The sequence below is a fragment of the Bufo gargarizans genome, chromosome 2 (genome assembly GCF_014858855.1).
Source record: "Bufo gargarizans isolate SCDJY-AF-19 chromosome 2, ASM1485885v1, whole genome shotgun sequence".
Lineage (NCBI taxonomy): Eukaryota > Metazoa > Chordata > Amphibia > Anura > Bufonidae > Bufo > Bufo gargarizans.
Genome location: NC_058081.1, coordinates 150,560,916 through 150,577,390, shown reverse-complemented (window position 1 = coordinate 150,577,390; position 16,475 = coordinate 150,560,916). Strand labels below are relative to the sequence as shown.

At 44.1% G+C, this 16,475-nt stretch overlaps 1 protein-coding gene across 1 annotated transcript in view; it reads right to left on the bottom strand.

Moving 5' to 3' along the window:
• Positions 1–16,475, bottom strand: part of HOMER2 (homer scaffold protein 2) — a 198,942-nt gene that overhangs the window by 12,726 nt on the left and 169,741 nt on the right. Inside the window, exons 6-7 of the mRNA XM_044283260.1 lie at positions 12,750–12,906; positions 6,779–6,889 (exon numbers count right to left, since the gene is read on the bottom strand). Coding sequence (XP_044139195.1) covers positions 6,779–6,889; positions 12,750–12,906 — 268 coding nt within the window. The remainder of the gene's footprint in view (positions 1–6,778; positions 6,890–12,749; positions 12,907–16,475) is intronic.

The window sequence follows — 16,475 nt, the reverse complement described above, 5'->3', positions numbered from 1 at the left end:
ACAGCTATATGTACCACCTAATCAAGGTCGTCTGTGGCATAGGCGGGGTAAAAAGTGCACAAAAATGCTTCTCCCCAGGAATTTGAGCGCAATTACACCTGAAGGTGCCACTCCTTCAAGACTAATAAAAAAAAAATCACGGAATGTTTTGTAGCTTTTTCCATGATTTTTTTTTTTATTAGTCTTGAAGGAGTGGCACCTTCAGGTCTGAATATGCTTCTATCTTGGGAGTAGCATTCTTGTGCACTTTTTGCCCTTCCTATCTAACAGGCGACCTTGATTATCCTCTTCCAGACCTAAAGAAGACCCGACAGTTCCTGCACTCCCCCTGGCGGTGACATGACCACCGGACCGGGACAGGAAGCAGCAGATCGCTTACTCAGCTGTATACACAGTGCTCGTTGAGCTCTGTGTATTCAGCGATCTAGAAGTAAGGGACACACAGGAATGGTCCCTGCCTTCTCTCTGGGTTGCCCTGCTGACCGCCCAGGACCTTTATGGTCATTGGGCGGTCGGGGAGTGGTTAAGGTGGTACACATAGATTTACATGCTCCTCCTCGCATTGGTTGCTGGATGCACACAGAGGTAACTAGGAGCAGTACTATATGTGCAGGGTCTGCTTTCCTGAATGTAGATGCCCATACGGCATAGGTAGGTTTAAAAGAGGACCGGCCTGACTGAGACCACCTTGGTGTGGGTAGGTGGGCACAGCTGTGTTTTGATCAAAATATATTGTCTGAGAGTCTCAGATTTTATTAGAGTGAGGGCTTAGTCCATATATAATGCTTGCATCTACTGTGTTAGTGCATTATTTTTTGTAATTTTGCAACAAAGAATGTGACATAATAGCAGGCTCAGTGGACTTCAGGTCCCTAGGACAGGCTGCACAGGGGTCCCCCAGTCCCTGATCATGTCTCTAGGAAACTCTGTGAACCGATGGAGAGGAGAAACTCTTTGAACACACAGTGGTCATTCTTGTTCGCAGCATTCAAAAGAATAAAGGGCATCTGTCAAACGATATGTACCCATGAAACTGGCTGACCTGTTATATGTGCACTTGGCAGCTGAAGGCATCTGCGTTGGTCCCATGTTCATATGAGCCCGCATTTCTGCGAAAAATAATATTTTGCTATATGCAAATAAGCATCTAAGAGTAACGGAGGCATTACAATTACACCTAGAGGCTCAGCTCTCTCTGCAACTGCCGCACCTTCTCTACTTTGATTGATAGGGCCAGGCAGTGTAAATGTCATCACGCCTGATTTCTCCTAAAGTCTCGTGCTGTGCGCTTCAGTATCAGGGGCAGGCACAGTACAGGAAAGAGGATCAACGACAGTTCTTTTCTGTACTGTGAGCCTCTTTCATGTACTGCACTTAATCAGTAATGCGGACACATATGAACATGGGACCAACACAGATGCCTTCAGCTGCCAAGTGCACATGTAACAGGTCAGACAGTGTCATAGGTACAAATCTGCTGACAGATGCCCTTTAAATCTGTCGGAATATGTAGGCCCCGTCCCCTCCCCTCACACTTTTTTAGAAAATGGGTGAGCACTGTATAAACAAGAGAATTTTTGCGCAACAGGGGTCTACACGAGTAGTAGGGGATGGTGTGCAGGGACAGTGAGATGGAAGGATGATGGTGAGCTTGGGGAATGGGGGAAGCTTTGTGACTAAATTGGGGTGGGTGTAGGATGGTGAGCCTACGTGATTGCTGGGGAAAACGGACGGGGGGGGGGGGTTCTATGTAGAGCAAGTTTCTGAAAACTTTAGAGGGTGCTGGAAAATAGAGAGCCTGCTTGTGATCGCTGGCAGGGAAGGGGAGCAAGCTTCTGACAACTTTGGGGGTGCCGGAGGATAGTGAGCCTGCATGTGACTGCCAGAGGGACCTAAAAGTCTCCTCGTATGAACTATAGCTGGATCGTCTTCGCATAGAAAGTCAGGAACAAGGGTCGCACTGAATGGCAAGTTAAACTTATTATTTCGTTTTTGTCACACACAGTTTGTGTTATATGACATTTCTGTATTGCCCGGCATACAGGTGCTTCAGCTTTGATCTTTTTTCTTTATTTTTTTTAAATTGGCACTCCGAAAAAGGTTGCCAACCCCTGATATAGAGTATACGGTAATTAATACATTAGGCCCCGTGCACACGAACATATTTTGTTTCCGTGTCCGTTCAGTTTTTTTTTGCGGATAGGATGCAGACCCATTCAATTCAATTCAGGGGGTCCGCAAAAAATGCGGACAGCACACTGTGTGCTATCTGCATCTGTATGTCAGTTCCGTAGCTCCGCAAAAAAAATATAACATGTCCTATTCCTGCCCGTTTTAGGCATTGTTACAATGGATCCGCAAAAAAAAACCAAAAAAAAAACGGATGGCATCATTTTTTGGGGGTGGATCCGCAATTTGCAGACCGCCAAACACATACGGTCGTGTGCATGTATCCTTAAACTGAAAAATTCTTGAAATGATGCCCAGTGAAAGCCCCGCAAGAAACTGCTGTATCCCTCCCCCTGGTTTGACCTGGTTTTAATCCACAATTACTTGCAAACAATTTTTCTGTGACCACAGGCAATGATCCTTTCAATGTGATATATCATACTCATAAAGAGCTTTACTCACTAACAATGACCTTCAATAGGCTCCCAAGGGGCAAGACAACACATCGAGATATAATGACAACAGGTAGAGAGAGGGGATCAAAACCCGGTAGCGCTGCACTTCTGGATCTGTAATAGGTCCCCCATACAGGGATTGCTGGGAGGTGCATTGGCCAGCACTTTTTTCTATAGTGTGCAAGCACGACTAAGCCAGGAAAGGAAGCAATATGGACAATCACAATACATTAGTAAGTGCCTTGTTCTAACTTTGTCTACATGAAAAATGCCATTTGTTGAGGTGGGGCAATCCCTTTAAGGACGCAATGATTTTTTCATTTTTTCTATGCGTTTCTCTGGGTTTTAAAAACCATAACTTTTTTTATGTGGATATGCATGATTATAGACATACCAAATGTAAATGGTTTTTGTTACTTTTTACTATGTTTAAAAAAATTTAAGATTTTTTTCATTAAAAAATATATTGCTTGTGTCGCCATATTCTGACACCCATGACTGATTTTTCTGCCAATATAGCTGTGTAAGGGCTCATTTCTGTGGGGAGAGTTATAGTTTTTGTTGATACCATTTTGGGATACAATACAATCTTTTGATCATTTTTATGCCATTTTATTTTAGATGGCAGGGTAACCAGAAAATACCAATATCAGGTGTTTTTAAATTTAAATTATAATGTTAGGTATGGTTTAAGAGCCTCACAATATATTCTGCTAAAAAAATCAAAAACATTTTACACCTTTTAAGGGGTTGTCTGGGTTCAGAGCTGAACCTGGACATACCCATATGTTCACCCAGGCAGCCCTACTAATATGAATCACGGAGGGCTCCAGTGATGTACAGGACTCTCCATGAGGACTGCCAGGTGGAGGCTTCCGCCCAGCAATGAGCCGGCGGGCTTTAGCAAGGCTAGGGCAGCGCTAAAGCCGGGCAAGGGAGAGCATCGGAGCATAAAAATGCTCCGATGCTCATATCATGGGGGCCAGAGGTGTGGAAATGGGGATATGTCTGGGTTCAGCTCTGAACCCAGACAACTCCTTTAATCATGACTTAGTGTAATAATTAGCATTTTCTCCAAATGTTAAATATACTGGGAATTGTGCATGCTTTCTTGAAATGACATGTAAGTTAATACTAGGCAATAGGCATGTAAATGACTTATTTTAGATGATAAGAATCACAATCACTTTATTATAAGTAGATGTGTGTCGGTACCAGATGACAATGATACACAAATTGGTCCTTCTCCTAAGAACATGGAACTAAGGTTCCACTGCACTGCGTCCAATGATTTGTGCCGACATAAAACTAGACATTTACACTCGCTGTACAAAAGGCAATGGATTAGAAGTTAGTTACACAATATTTGGTTGATGCCATATGTGCCATTTGTATAAATAAGAACAAGCTAAACACTACTGACCAACAAACCGAGAGACTTCCAGATTACAACCCCTGCATTGCCACTTCATATACAAGACCACATGTGATTGGTGTAGGTCCGGCCACTGGAGTATCTACCAACACTTACCGATTCCTCAGTCCACTGTTGGTTTTAACCTGTGTGTTCTCACAATTAGTGGCGACCCACCAATCAGACTTTTATGGTGCGGTTGCTTTCTTGCCATTGAAGTGATTTTTGGGACAACCCTGTGCAATGTAACCAAAGTGTGTTCTGTACTTTAGCTAATGTACGGTAATTACATTATGAATAGTGTTGAGCGAATTGAAGTCCACGAAGTGGAATTTCAGGGAAAATTTGATTCGCCGCAAAGCCGAATTTCCTCATGCTTTGTGCTTCGCGAATCGATTTTCCCTGAAATGACGTAAAAATCAAAAAAAAAATTAACTCATCCATTTGCTCGCAACAGCCACCATCTCTATTGAAGATCTTGCACAAAATCCCGTTCTCGGCGACGTATGCCGTCACCAAGCCAGACTATGTGATACAGTCATCACGGGCCGTGCGAGATTTTGTGCCAGATCTTCACTCAAGATGGCGGTGGCCGGCCTGTGGCAAGCAAATGGATGATGTAAGTATGATTTTATTTATAATTTTTTTTATTTTACACTGTTTTATTATTCTCAGATGCCACGATTAGCTATGAACGTGGCATCTGAGGGCTACAGTGACGAGGAGTGGTGCAATCGCCACTCCCTGTCATTGCACCTACTACTTACAAAGAAATGCGCTTTGTGACAAAGTTTTTTTGTACAATTCGGCAAAGCAGCTGAGTCGAAATTTTTGAATAATTTGCTCATCAATACTTATGACCCCAAATACTGGGTACTAAGGCTGTAAGGGCTCTATTCCAATAAAATCCCATCAAGTAGCAGTAGTATGTTCCAATATAATATCCAATATGTCATCGCTTAACTCATCTCAGTGATTTGTCCTCAAGACCAAGCATACTAGACTCAAAGGACAGGACCATGCATAGGACCCTCTGAGATAAATGTGTTAGAATATTAGTGACACAAATGCTCCATCCGCAGTGACTAAAAGGACATTTACAGTACTCCTGTGGACCAATTGTGCCTTGACAATCAGCCAAATGACGCTCTTCTAAGGCACACAATTATTTTCGCGCTGTTCTAGGCATTTTCTTATGCCGTCAGGGACTTTTGGGAGTACAGTTATTGACAATGTAATCTTATGGAATCTCCAGTACATTAATAATTCATATATTCCAGAACACAGTGTGCAACATAATGACACGTACCACCATATACATAGAATGTAGAATATAGAAGGCCATGTATTGCAATGTAATACACATCCTTAAGTCAGAGGTCTCAGACCCCTTTCATAAGATACTAAAGCTGAGTCATATTTTCTTCTTCTAGCTGCAGGATAGAGGTTTGCCTGTATGGTTTGCATTCTTGGAAGTATAGACATCTGTACATAATTAGTAATTAGATTTAGGAAAACCTCTGGCATAATGCAATGCAACGCAGAGGATTCCATTACAGGGGCGTGAGTAAAGCTCGCCATAAACATGAAATACCTGTCGGCTGACAGCTATCTTGCCCAAAGAGTCGGACCCCCACCTATCTGATACAGAGGACTGGACATCAGTGTTAAACATTCAGACAACCCCTTTAAGACTATGTTTGACAGACCCAAGACATGCAAATGAAAAATGACAGATCCTTTTAAATTATAATGGGAACTGTCAGGTTTCCTTCAAATGTATTTACTTCAATAATAGCGGAATAGGTTATTTTTGCAGTAAAAAAAAAAAAAATACATAATACCAAGGGATCAGTGTGAGCAAAATGTATCTGTTAGAAGTGTGCAGGATTACAGTACAAAAGCAGAATAGTGAATACAGCTCTGGGGAGTAAGACCAAGTCAACAAGATAAAAAGCACAAACTTAGAAAATGTAATGAAGAGTATTTCAATACATAAAACACGTTCAAGTATGTGTGTGTGCGTGTAGAGGAAACCACTCTCCAGATATCAGGGGGGTTTCCAAGCTTACTGGGATTTTGGCGCCAATGTATTGCTGCTGCTGATACCAATACTGACCTGGAGTTTCCCCTGGCAATATCAACTGATTACTGGGAATTGTTGTAGCTAGACCCACAGCAATACGCTAATCTGTGGAATGGCCTTAATTTGGGAAGAGATCATCCAGCTGGGACATACCCATCCCTGCAATTGCCTTCCCTGAGATTTGAGCTTAAAGAGCATCTGTCAGCAGGATCAACTTGATTAATCCAGGCATAATGCGCCTGCGCCATGGATCTGATGAGCACAGCTTTCTGCGTAGTGGCTGTGTCACTGAGCGCTTGCACATTGGATCTTCTGCTGCTCCCCATGCTCAGAAAGCAGCATCTGATCCACTGTGCAAGTGTTGAATCCCAGAGCTGATTTGGTGCTAGTGCGAGATCACAGGGCTAAATGGCCCCGTCAATCATAGCGGTGCTCCAAGTGCTACGGCCAGCACCTTCGTGCTTGAAATAGGTCATAAAATGTTATATATCTCTGCAAATATTCACCCTGGAGAAAAAAGAAATCTATCATTTTACTCAGCATGATCAACCCGACCAGGCATCATACCTGGTCTAACAGGGTTGACCATGCTGACTCTTTAAGGAGTTTTTTTTTAAGGTTAAACATAGATGGCTTTATTACAGTCCAACTTACAGCTTCCTTGTCCTGAATTTCAGCTTCCAGCTCTTGCAGTCTTTTACTGAGCTCTTCATTCCTCTCTCGCTCCTTGTCTATCTCATCACATTGTGCTTCCAGCTCTCCAATCTTGAAAACATAACCCAGTGGATAGATTTGTTCAGAACAATGAAGCATTGATGTTCAGAGCACACCATCAGGAGATCTGACACATTCTGTCTATATGATTACATACTCAAATCTCTGTACACTTTATTTTAAGCATTTTGTTTTTTAACAAAGACATTGCACTCTTTTTTCCCCCTTAAACCCTTAAAGGGTTGTCCCACAATTAAACATTAAATTTCATTAAATTTTGATCATGCAAAAAAAGAAACTTTCATTGAACATTTTTTTACAAATTAGAAAAATGTGTTCTGTGTTATGATGTTGCTGTTACATATTTGTTACGGTGCCCCCTGGTGGACTTTTTATTCCACCTCAGAATGTCCACCTAGTATTTTTAATGCTGGTGAGAAGAAGCCTCTCCATTCCCAGTGGCGCAAAGCGGGGCCCCAGAAGTGGATATTCCATAAATGTCCAGATAGGAATAACACTTTAAGTGCATTGGATGATTTGGATCTAAGATTTCGATCATTCACCAGTTTAAAAAAAAAAAAAAAAACTGCCTTTTCTTTGTAACATGTCAAAGAGCCCCATTCAATATTAACAGTAAGTCATCATGCAACGTTTAGGACTATAGGCTGCAATAATAGTATTCTGTATACTGAATATGCATCATGGCCTTCATCTCAAACTCAGATTATGTCATTTACAGCATTTAGGTGGCAAAATATTCTCTGTAGAATAGTTTTTATTTTTTATTTGTTTACTGCCAATGAATTGAACCATAATATAGCACAGGACAAACACTTCCTGACAAAGCTAAAACCAGCCCTGTACCTCACATGGATCCAGAGCTCTCCTCATTCATTGCTCTGCTAGATTTTTTCCAAGTTGGTGGCTCGGGGTGGGGGAGGTCCCTTCTCAGAGGGCATGTCCTTTCTGCTGCAGCTCTCTACATGCAACTGGTGAATTTTTGTAACAGAAAGTCATTTACTAAATTCATTATTCTTCATGCTGAGTTATATTACATAAACATTTAATGTTGAAACAATCCATTTAAAAGGTCATTTTAACATCTCAGTCACAAAGCTTAGGAATGACGAAAACTGGTATCGTTATTATTTTCTTTATATCCAACTGATCCAAGTAATGGTTATTCAGGTATTGTTTCATTAGTTGATAACCATAACATTTAAAGGGATTGTCTGTTTTGATTTTAAGTTTTCAATGTCCTTACATGTAATAATTACATTTGCTCGCAGCTCCTGCTTCTGATGTCCATCACTCCTGTGTCTTCCCTTGGGCTCTACGATGCTTCTTCCAAATCATGTCACACCACATGATGGCTTTGTCTGATGGCCGCCACAGACATCACATGACTATGGACAAAACCATTATTGCAGTCTACAGGCGTTGGAAGGCTCTACTACTTGACATCATATGGACGAAATGTCACAAAGTCCGAGGGAATCCATGGGAGTGCGACAGAGAAAGTCAGATGAAGAATTCCAGTACTGCATTGCGAATTTAGTTATTTTTTAAAACACACAGCCAGGCAATCACTTTAAAGGGGTTCTCCAGGAATTTAGAAAATATAAATACTTAAATATTACTTTATTATAAATATATTTATTTATTATAAATATATTCCCAAATAGCTTTCATTTTGTCTAGGGAGCAATCATTAAAATAAATAAAATGGCTGCCGTCCTATTAGTCCACACAAAATCTGTCCTAATCTCACAGAAGGACAAGTTACTTCAGGACACTGAGGTAAAGAGCTGCCTCATCCTCCTCTCAGCTCTGCTTGTCAGGTATTATGATCCTGAATACAGCTGATAACTTCTTCTGCTGAATCTCTGTAGGAATGGAGATCATGAGGAGACATGAGGTACAGAGAGAGGAGGTAGTGTGTAGTAATGAGCAGCAGCGCTTCTACAGGTGAAACTCAAAAAATGTGAATATCGTGCAAAAGTCCATTTATTAGTAATGAAAATGAAAATGAATTGCATTAATACAGCTTAAAATTAGAATTTTGTGAAAAGGTTCAATTTTCTAGGCTTACAGTGTCACACTTTAGTCAGCTAATTAATCCATACCCCCTGAGCAAAGGGTGCCTCAAAATTGTAACATAATCATCCAAATTATAACAAATAAAGGCTTGAAATATCTCGCTTTGCATGCAATGAGTCTATCTCGTATGTTAGCTTCACCTTTTAAGTTGCATTACTGAAATAAATGAACTTTGCACGACATTCAAATTTTTCGACTTTCACCTTTATGTGGTCTCTATTACCACAGTCTGTTCTGTCCGTCCTCTCTGTACTTCATGTCTCCTTATGAACTCCATTCCTACAGAGATTCAGCTGAAGATCTTAACAGCTGTATTCAGGATCATAATCCCTGAAAGGAGGATGAGGCAGCTCTTTAGCTCAGTGGCCTGAAGTAACTTGCCCTGCTGTGCGATTAGGACAGGTTTTGTGTGCACCAATAGGACGGCAGCCATTTTATTTCTCCTAATGATTGCTCCCCAGACAAAACAAGCCATTATACCTAATGAAAGGTATTTGGGAATATATTTATAAGAAAGTAATATTTAAGTATTTTCATTTTCTTAAATACCGGAGAACCCCTTTAAGGCCGCTTGTACACAATCAGTGTATGGGCAGTGTTTGATCAGTGATTGTGAGCCAAAACCAGGAGGGGAGCATACACAGGTATAAGGTATAATGGAAAGATTTGTATCTGTTGTGTGTTTTAGATCTGCACCTGGTTTTAGCTCACAATCACTGATCAAACACGGTCTGTGTAAAAGCGGGCTAATAGTGGATTAGGGCTGCAGTAAACAATTATTTTAGAAATCAAGTATTCTATCGATTATTTTTACGATTAATCGAGTATTCTAATAATAAAAAAATAATTAAGATGGCTTTCCTTTATAAAAACTCATCAGACCCCCTGCTATCAGTCCCCAACACCCTTCATTCCCCCGTGTGATAAGCCCAAGTGCTTCAGTTCCCCCAGTGCCATCGGCTCCACTATCCCTCAGTGCCATCAGCTCCGTTCCCCCAGAGCCATCAGCTCTCCCCCACCCCAGAGCCATCAGCGCTCCCCCACCCCAGAGCCAGCAGCGCTCCCCCACCCCAGAGCCAGCAGCGCTCCCCCACCCCAGAGCCAGCAGCTCTCCCCCACCCCAGAGCCAGCAGCTCTCCCCACCCCAGAGCCATCAGCTCTCCCCCACCCCAGAGCCATCAGCTCTCCCCCACCCCAGAGCCATCAGCTCGTCCCCCCTTGTGCCAGCAGCTCTCCCCCCTTGTGCCAGCAGCTCTCCCGCACCCCAGAGCCATCAGCGCTCCCCCCCCTCAGAGCCATCAGCGCTCCCCCACCCCAGAGCCATCAGCGCTCCCCCACCCCAGAGCCAGCAGCGCTCCCCCACCCCAGAGCCAGCAGCGCTCCCCCACCCCAGAGCCAGCAGCTCTCCCCCACCCCAGAGCCAGCAGCTCTCCCCCACCCCAGAGCCAGCAGCTCTCCCCCACCCCAGAGCCATCAGCTCTCCACCACCCCAGAGCCATCAGCTCGTCCCCCCTTGTGCCAGCAGCTCTCCCCCCTTGTGCCAGCAGCTCTCCCCCCCTTGTGCCAGCAGCTCTCCCCCCCCCTTGTGCCAGCAGCTCCCCCCCCCCCCTTGTGCCAGCAGCTCCCCCCCCCCTTGTGCCAGCAGCTCTCCCCCCTTGTGAAATCATCTTCCCCCCTGCTCCTCCTGACACTCAGAGTGCACAGCGCCATTGGTTGCTAGGACGCTGTGCACTCCAGGCGCCCTGCCTTACTTTCTTGCACCAAGTTACCTTTCCAGAAGGGGTGCTGCTGACACTCCATCGTTCTGTGCTAATCTGCGTCTGACGTCACACAACGCGTCAGGTCACGGCGTGCGTACGTCAGGAGGTCAGTGGAGCACGGGACCATGGATGTGCTATGGAGTGTCTGGAGGCCCCCTGCTGGAAAGGTGAGTATTGCGGGCCAGCGGGAGACCATGGAGCGGGAGTAATAGCAAGCGCTTCACTCCTGCTCTGTGGTCACGTGACACAAACGAATCTTCGATGCCAAAAATTTGCATTGAGGATTTTTTTTTCTTCAAATTACTCGATTCAATCGAGTAATCGTTTCAGCCCTATAGTGGATTAAAACGTGCAGTCTTGAAACAAAGAATAGGCAGACATAAAAGTCAGAACTGACTTCCAATAAATTACCCACAAAGTCTTAATACAGGTACGCAGGCTCCTTCCTTTTAGACGCACAAAACACCCTAAGGGCCGGGTTCAAGCCTGCAATCCTACCACACTAATGTGACCTATCATTGCAGTGTGGGAATGAAAATAGCAAAATTGATTTTGATTTTAAAGCCGCGAACAAATTGATTAGTGGAACAGAAAGGCATGCTGTTATATGAAATATTTATAAAATCACTTTCCATTTATTTAATAGGCTCATGGAAACGTTTCAGAAAATTGCAGCAAGCGGCAGGGAAGTTTAGGAGACGTGCTGGATATTAATAATATGTAAATGCAAGACCCACATGGTACACTTTAGGACATCATAAACTTTTAATAAGGACACTTGGCAAGCCAAGAATAAAAGATAAATGGAAAGAAAGCTCTAGTGTTTGTGATAAAGCTGCACCTTTATCACAAAGTGGAAAAATCTAAGAGAAACACCAAATATTTTAAAGCACGCCTTTGATCCCCTCGGTATTATATTCCTTCTGCCTTGCTTACATTCTATTATTTTTTAGATGAATAGGTTTCTGGCACCATCTCAAGTGGTAGAAAGGTGACTATCAGTGCCAGGGAAGACGTGGGGGGCATATTGGGAGCGACATTCAACTGTATCCACTTCCTCAGGATGCTAATACAGTTGAAAAGTATGTCAGATAAGGATCAGATGCTGGTGCAAACGTCACTGTATATCCCTACCTGCGCTGGTCCGTGCTGCCGAAGAAGCTTCCTCCTGCCACTTGAATGACAGGGCCGCACATCTCACCCAGCCCTGACTATCTCACGCCTCTGTTCTGAATAGCGGTGCAAGTGCAGAGGCTCGGCTGCCGATCCTGGAGCAGCGGCTGTGCATGCACCACAACACTTGCACGAGAACCACAGCCCTGCAAACCGCTGATTTGTGGGGGTGCTGAGAGTTGGGGCCGTATTACACTGGCCGAATGTCTGCCAGATCATCACTAACGAGAGTTTGCAGTTACTCTCGTTAGCGATGATCTGGCAGTGCCGCCAATTACCTTATGAACGAGCAAACACTAGTTCATCGGGCAGTCCAAATTTTTAAGCACTCTTAAAAATCATTTATCCTCGGCAGCGGTCTTCTCTGGTAGCTAGCAGTCTCCTCCGCTGGCAGTGGTCTCTTCCGCTAGTGCGCAGGCAATTGCCGGGAAGGAACGTTTTCCTTCTGACAATCGTCAGCCACATCGCTAAATGTAATACTGCCCTTAGACCCCCATGATCTGATCTCGATGATCTATGCTTGTTTAACAAATACTGACAGCTGGTCAGAATTTTTTTTAACGCCCTTTAAGGGGCAGGTACTTCCTTTAAGAAGCATTACGATATAGCAACATACTCCTGCCTGGTCCTGAAGTATCGCGGGAGCGTGTTTGGAGCAAGTACTCCGCATGGATGAAGCGCCTGCCGACTACTGTCATCCTTTTTTTTTTTTTCCAGAAGATGTTTTGGACCGCACCTCAACTGCGAAGTGTGCACATACCCTTTCATTTCCTGAAATTTTAGTCTAAAGAAAAAAATTTACATCCAACATGACTAATATAAATCAGCCTAATCAGCATATCCTCCAGTCTCCATTACCAGGTGAGCCCTGTCTTTACCTTGTTCCTGAGTTGGTCATTCTCATCTTTACATGCTAGAAATTGTTGCTTCCAATGTTCTACACTTGCGATGGACTCTTGCAGGGCCAAGGACAGCCGGGCATTACTTTCTCTCAGGGTTTCTAGTTCGGTTTCCCACTTTTTTACATTGGAAGTGCTGAGAAAAACAGAAAATAAGAAACTGAGATAAATGTGCAAAAAGTGCATTTTCATTGCATAATATTTGCCGGAAATTTAACTACTCAGCCTGAGATGTGAGGGAGTCCGCCTGGTCTATACCGTGCTGGCCGGGATCAGACCGCATGTTCTACACGACAGGTTCAGTTTAATATGTCCAACACTCTCCCATTTCCAATCTGGGACAGTGCTAAAGGTTAAGTTCACCATCCACAGTTTACGGTACATTTTGGAGCTCCCCATGGAAGCCGAGCATTAAAGGGGTTTTCTCACTTCAGCAAATGGCATTTATCATGTAGAGAAAGTTAATACAAGGCACTTACTAATGTATTGTGATTGTCCATATCGCTTCCTTTGCTGGCTAGACTAATTTTTCCATCACATTTTAAATGTCTCGTTTCCATGATTACGACCACTCTGCAATCCAGCATCGGTGGCTTGGCTTCTATGGGGAGCTCCAAAATGTATGTCCTGTGTGTGTTCCTATGTTCCCGGCTACCAAAGAAGCCAGTGCTTTTTTCTTTAGTGTGCAAGCACGGCCACCGATGCTGGATTGAAGCGTGGTCGTAACCATGGAAACAAGACATGTATAATGTGATGGAAGAATGAGTCTAGCCACCAAAAGAAGGCAATATGGACAATCACAATACATTAGTAAGAGCCTTGTATTAACTTTCTCTACATGATAAATGTCACTTGTGAGACAACCCCTTTAAAGAGAGTTAAAAATGCTCTGTCCCCCCTCTTACAGAAATCTGTATCCTTGTGCCATTATTCACAGTTAGGGTCCATTCACATATCCGCAAGTGTTTTGCAGCCCACAAATTGCGTATCCGCACAACATGGATGCCGGCCATGCACATTCCGCATTTTGCAGACCGCACAGGGTCGGCACTATGATAGAAATGCCTATGGTTGTCCGCAGCCACGGACAAGAATAGGTATTTCTAGCATAGTGCCGGCCATGTGCGTTCCGCAAAATGCAGAACGTGCATGGGCGGTGTCCATGTTTTGTGAATCCGCAATTTGCAATATTTTTTGCGGGACCGCGGAACTGAACTACAGATGCGGACAGGAGTTCAAAATTGATAGCCTATCCTCAGCGATCAGTGGGCGTCCAACTCCTGCCACCCCCACAGATCATCTTTTTGAACAGGTGGTGGCGCTCCACCTCTTCCTAGGCCAGTGATATTGGTCACATGGCCTGGGCTGAAAAGTGCATGCAGGAGTGTGGGTTAAACACCACCACATGTCTATATACTGAGAGTAAGATGTGTATTATGAGTGCTGGATGGAATGCCAGAAGAGTAAATTAGGCTACTTTCACAGATCGATAGATCTGCACAAACGCTTCTGTTCAGATAATACAACCGCATGCATCCGTTCAGAATGGATCCGTTTGTATTATCTGTAACCTAGCCATAGCTGTCGAACACCGTTTATGAGAGCCCTGAACGGATCACACAAACGGAAACCAAAACGCCAGTGTGAAAATAGCCCAAGCCTAGTGCATCTAAAAAAAATAACTCTTGTAACCACTAAGCCAGTTGCCTCTATTGAGACTACTGTAACCACTAAGCCAGTTGCCTCATGCGAGTCTGCTGTAACCACCAAGCTTGTTGCAAAATGTGAGCTCAGAAAAACCACAGTTTCAATTTACAACGGTGTCCGCCTGTTTACACCTGCCACCCCTGAGTGGGGAACCACGTATACCACACACAGGCCAAGAAGATCCTGGGTAAGGTCTGTCCCTCATACAGGCAGTTGCCGGCAGTCAGTGGGTCATTGCTCTGACGAGCTAGCAAATGATCGTTTGTTGCCGCGGCTGTGTAAGCAATGTCTGCAGTATTGAACGCCTTCCTAATAAAACTACTTTCTGGCATCGGTGAGATCACAGTTACAACAACAAGTGTCAGTATTGATCAGCACTGCAGTAATTCTAGGGTTCTATTCACAATGTCAAGTAAGCGTACAGTTTGTGGTACAATAAAATCGCCTTCTGCACAGTAATCAGCAAATACAATGAACTGCATAGTCACCGATCCTGCGCATTTTCATTAAACAGCAATGTTCGTTGACCCACAAGTAAAATATTGAATTCTGTCATTCTTAGGTATTATACATCGATCCAAAGTAAAACATCTGATACACTGCAGGGGCAGGCGGCGTGTAATAAGCGGTGTGTGCGCCTAATCGCATGGAAGATAATTAGCCTAGACACAATGGGTATGAACTCGCCAATCTGTTCCAACCATCAGAAGCTTACATACATATAGATACACACATATGAGGCGACCTGCTTGCATCCTAACATAAGCCAAGCCCATTTTCAGTTCGGGACCGTCTCTGTAAAGTAAGGAAATCCCCTGCAAATTTGGGACTGTTGGCAACTATGGTTATGTTGGCAGAATCTATTAGAGAACGTTTTATGTTAAAGGAGTTATACAACGATTGACAGAAAAATGTAAAATCAGACATCATATAGTACATGATAATCTAACGGCCCTGTACCTCCCATGGATTCAGAGAGGTTACCCTTCATTGCTTCAATTGCTCTGCTAGATTCTCATCAGGCTGGCAGCTCAGGGGGCATGTCCTTTATGCTGCAGCTCTTTGTCTATCGCAGCTCAGGGCACATATCCTTTCTGCTGCAACTCTCTCCTTATTAAAGCTTGGAGGGCCTGTCCTTCCTGCTCCAGCACTCTGTCTGTTATAGCTCAGGAGGTATGGCCTTTCTGCTGCAGCTCTCTGCCCATCACAGCTCAGGAGGCATGTCCTTTCTGATGCAGCTCTGCCTATCACCGCTCAGGAGGTATGGCCTTTCTGCTGCAGCTCTCTGCCTATCACAGCTCAGGAGGCATGTCCTTTCTGATGCAGCTTTCTGCCCATCACCGCTCAGGAGGTATGGCCTTTCTGCTGCAGCTCTCTGCCTATCACAGCTCAGTAGGTATGTCTTTTCTGATGCAGCTTTCTGCCTATCACAGCTCAGGAGGTATGTCCTTTCTGATGCAGCTTTCTGCCTATCACAGCTCAGGAGGTATGGCCTTTCTGATGCAGCTTTCTGCCTATCACAGCTCAGGAGGTATGGCCTTTCTGCTCTAGCTCTCTTGCTGTCATAGCTCAGAGAGCATGTCCTTTCTGCTGCAGCTCTCTGCCTATCACGGTTCAGGAGGTATGTCTTTTCTGATGCAGCTCTCTGCCTATCACAGCTCAGGAGGTATGGCCTTTCTGCTCCAGCTCTCTTGCCGTCATAGCTTAGGGGGCATGTCCTTTCTGCTGCAGGTCTCCCCTATCACCGCTCAGGAGGTATGTCCTTTCTGCTGCAGCTCTCCCCTATCACAGCTCAGGGGGTGAGTCCTTTCTGCTGTAGCTCTTTCCCTGTAACTATCACAGCTTCTAACAGTAGATATGGCTGGTGGTAGTTGAAGGAAAGAACTGAGCATGTGCAACCATTAGGTGGATGTGCATGTTACTATACAGACTATTTCATTATAATGGTGCTCCCTGGTGTTTAAACAGAATCTCTCTGAACTGGAGATATCCATTACT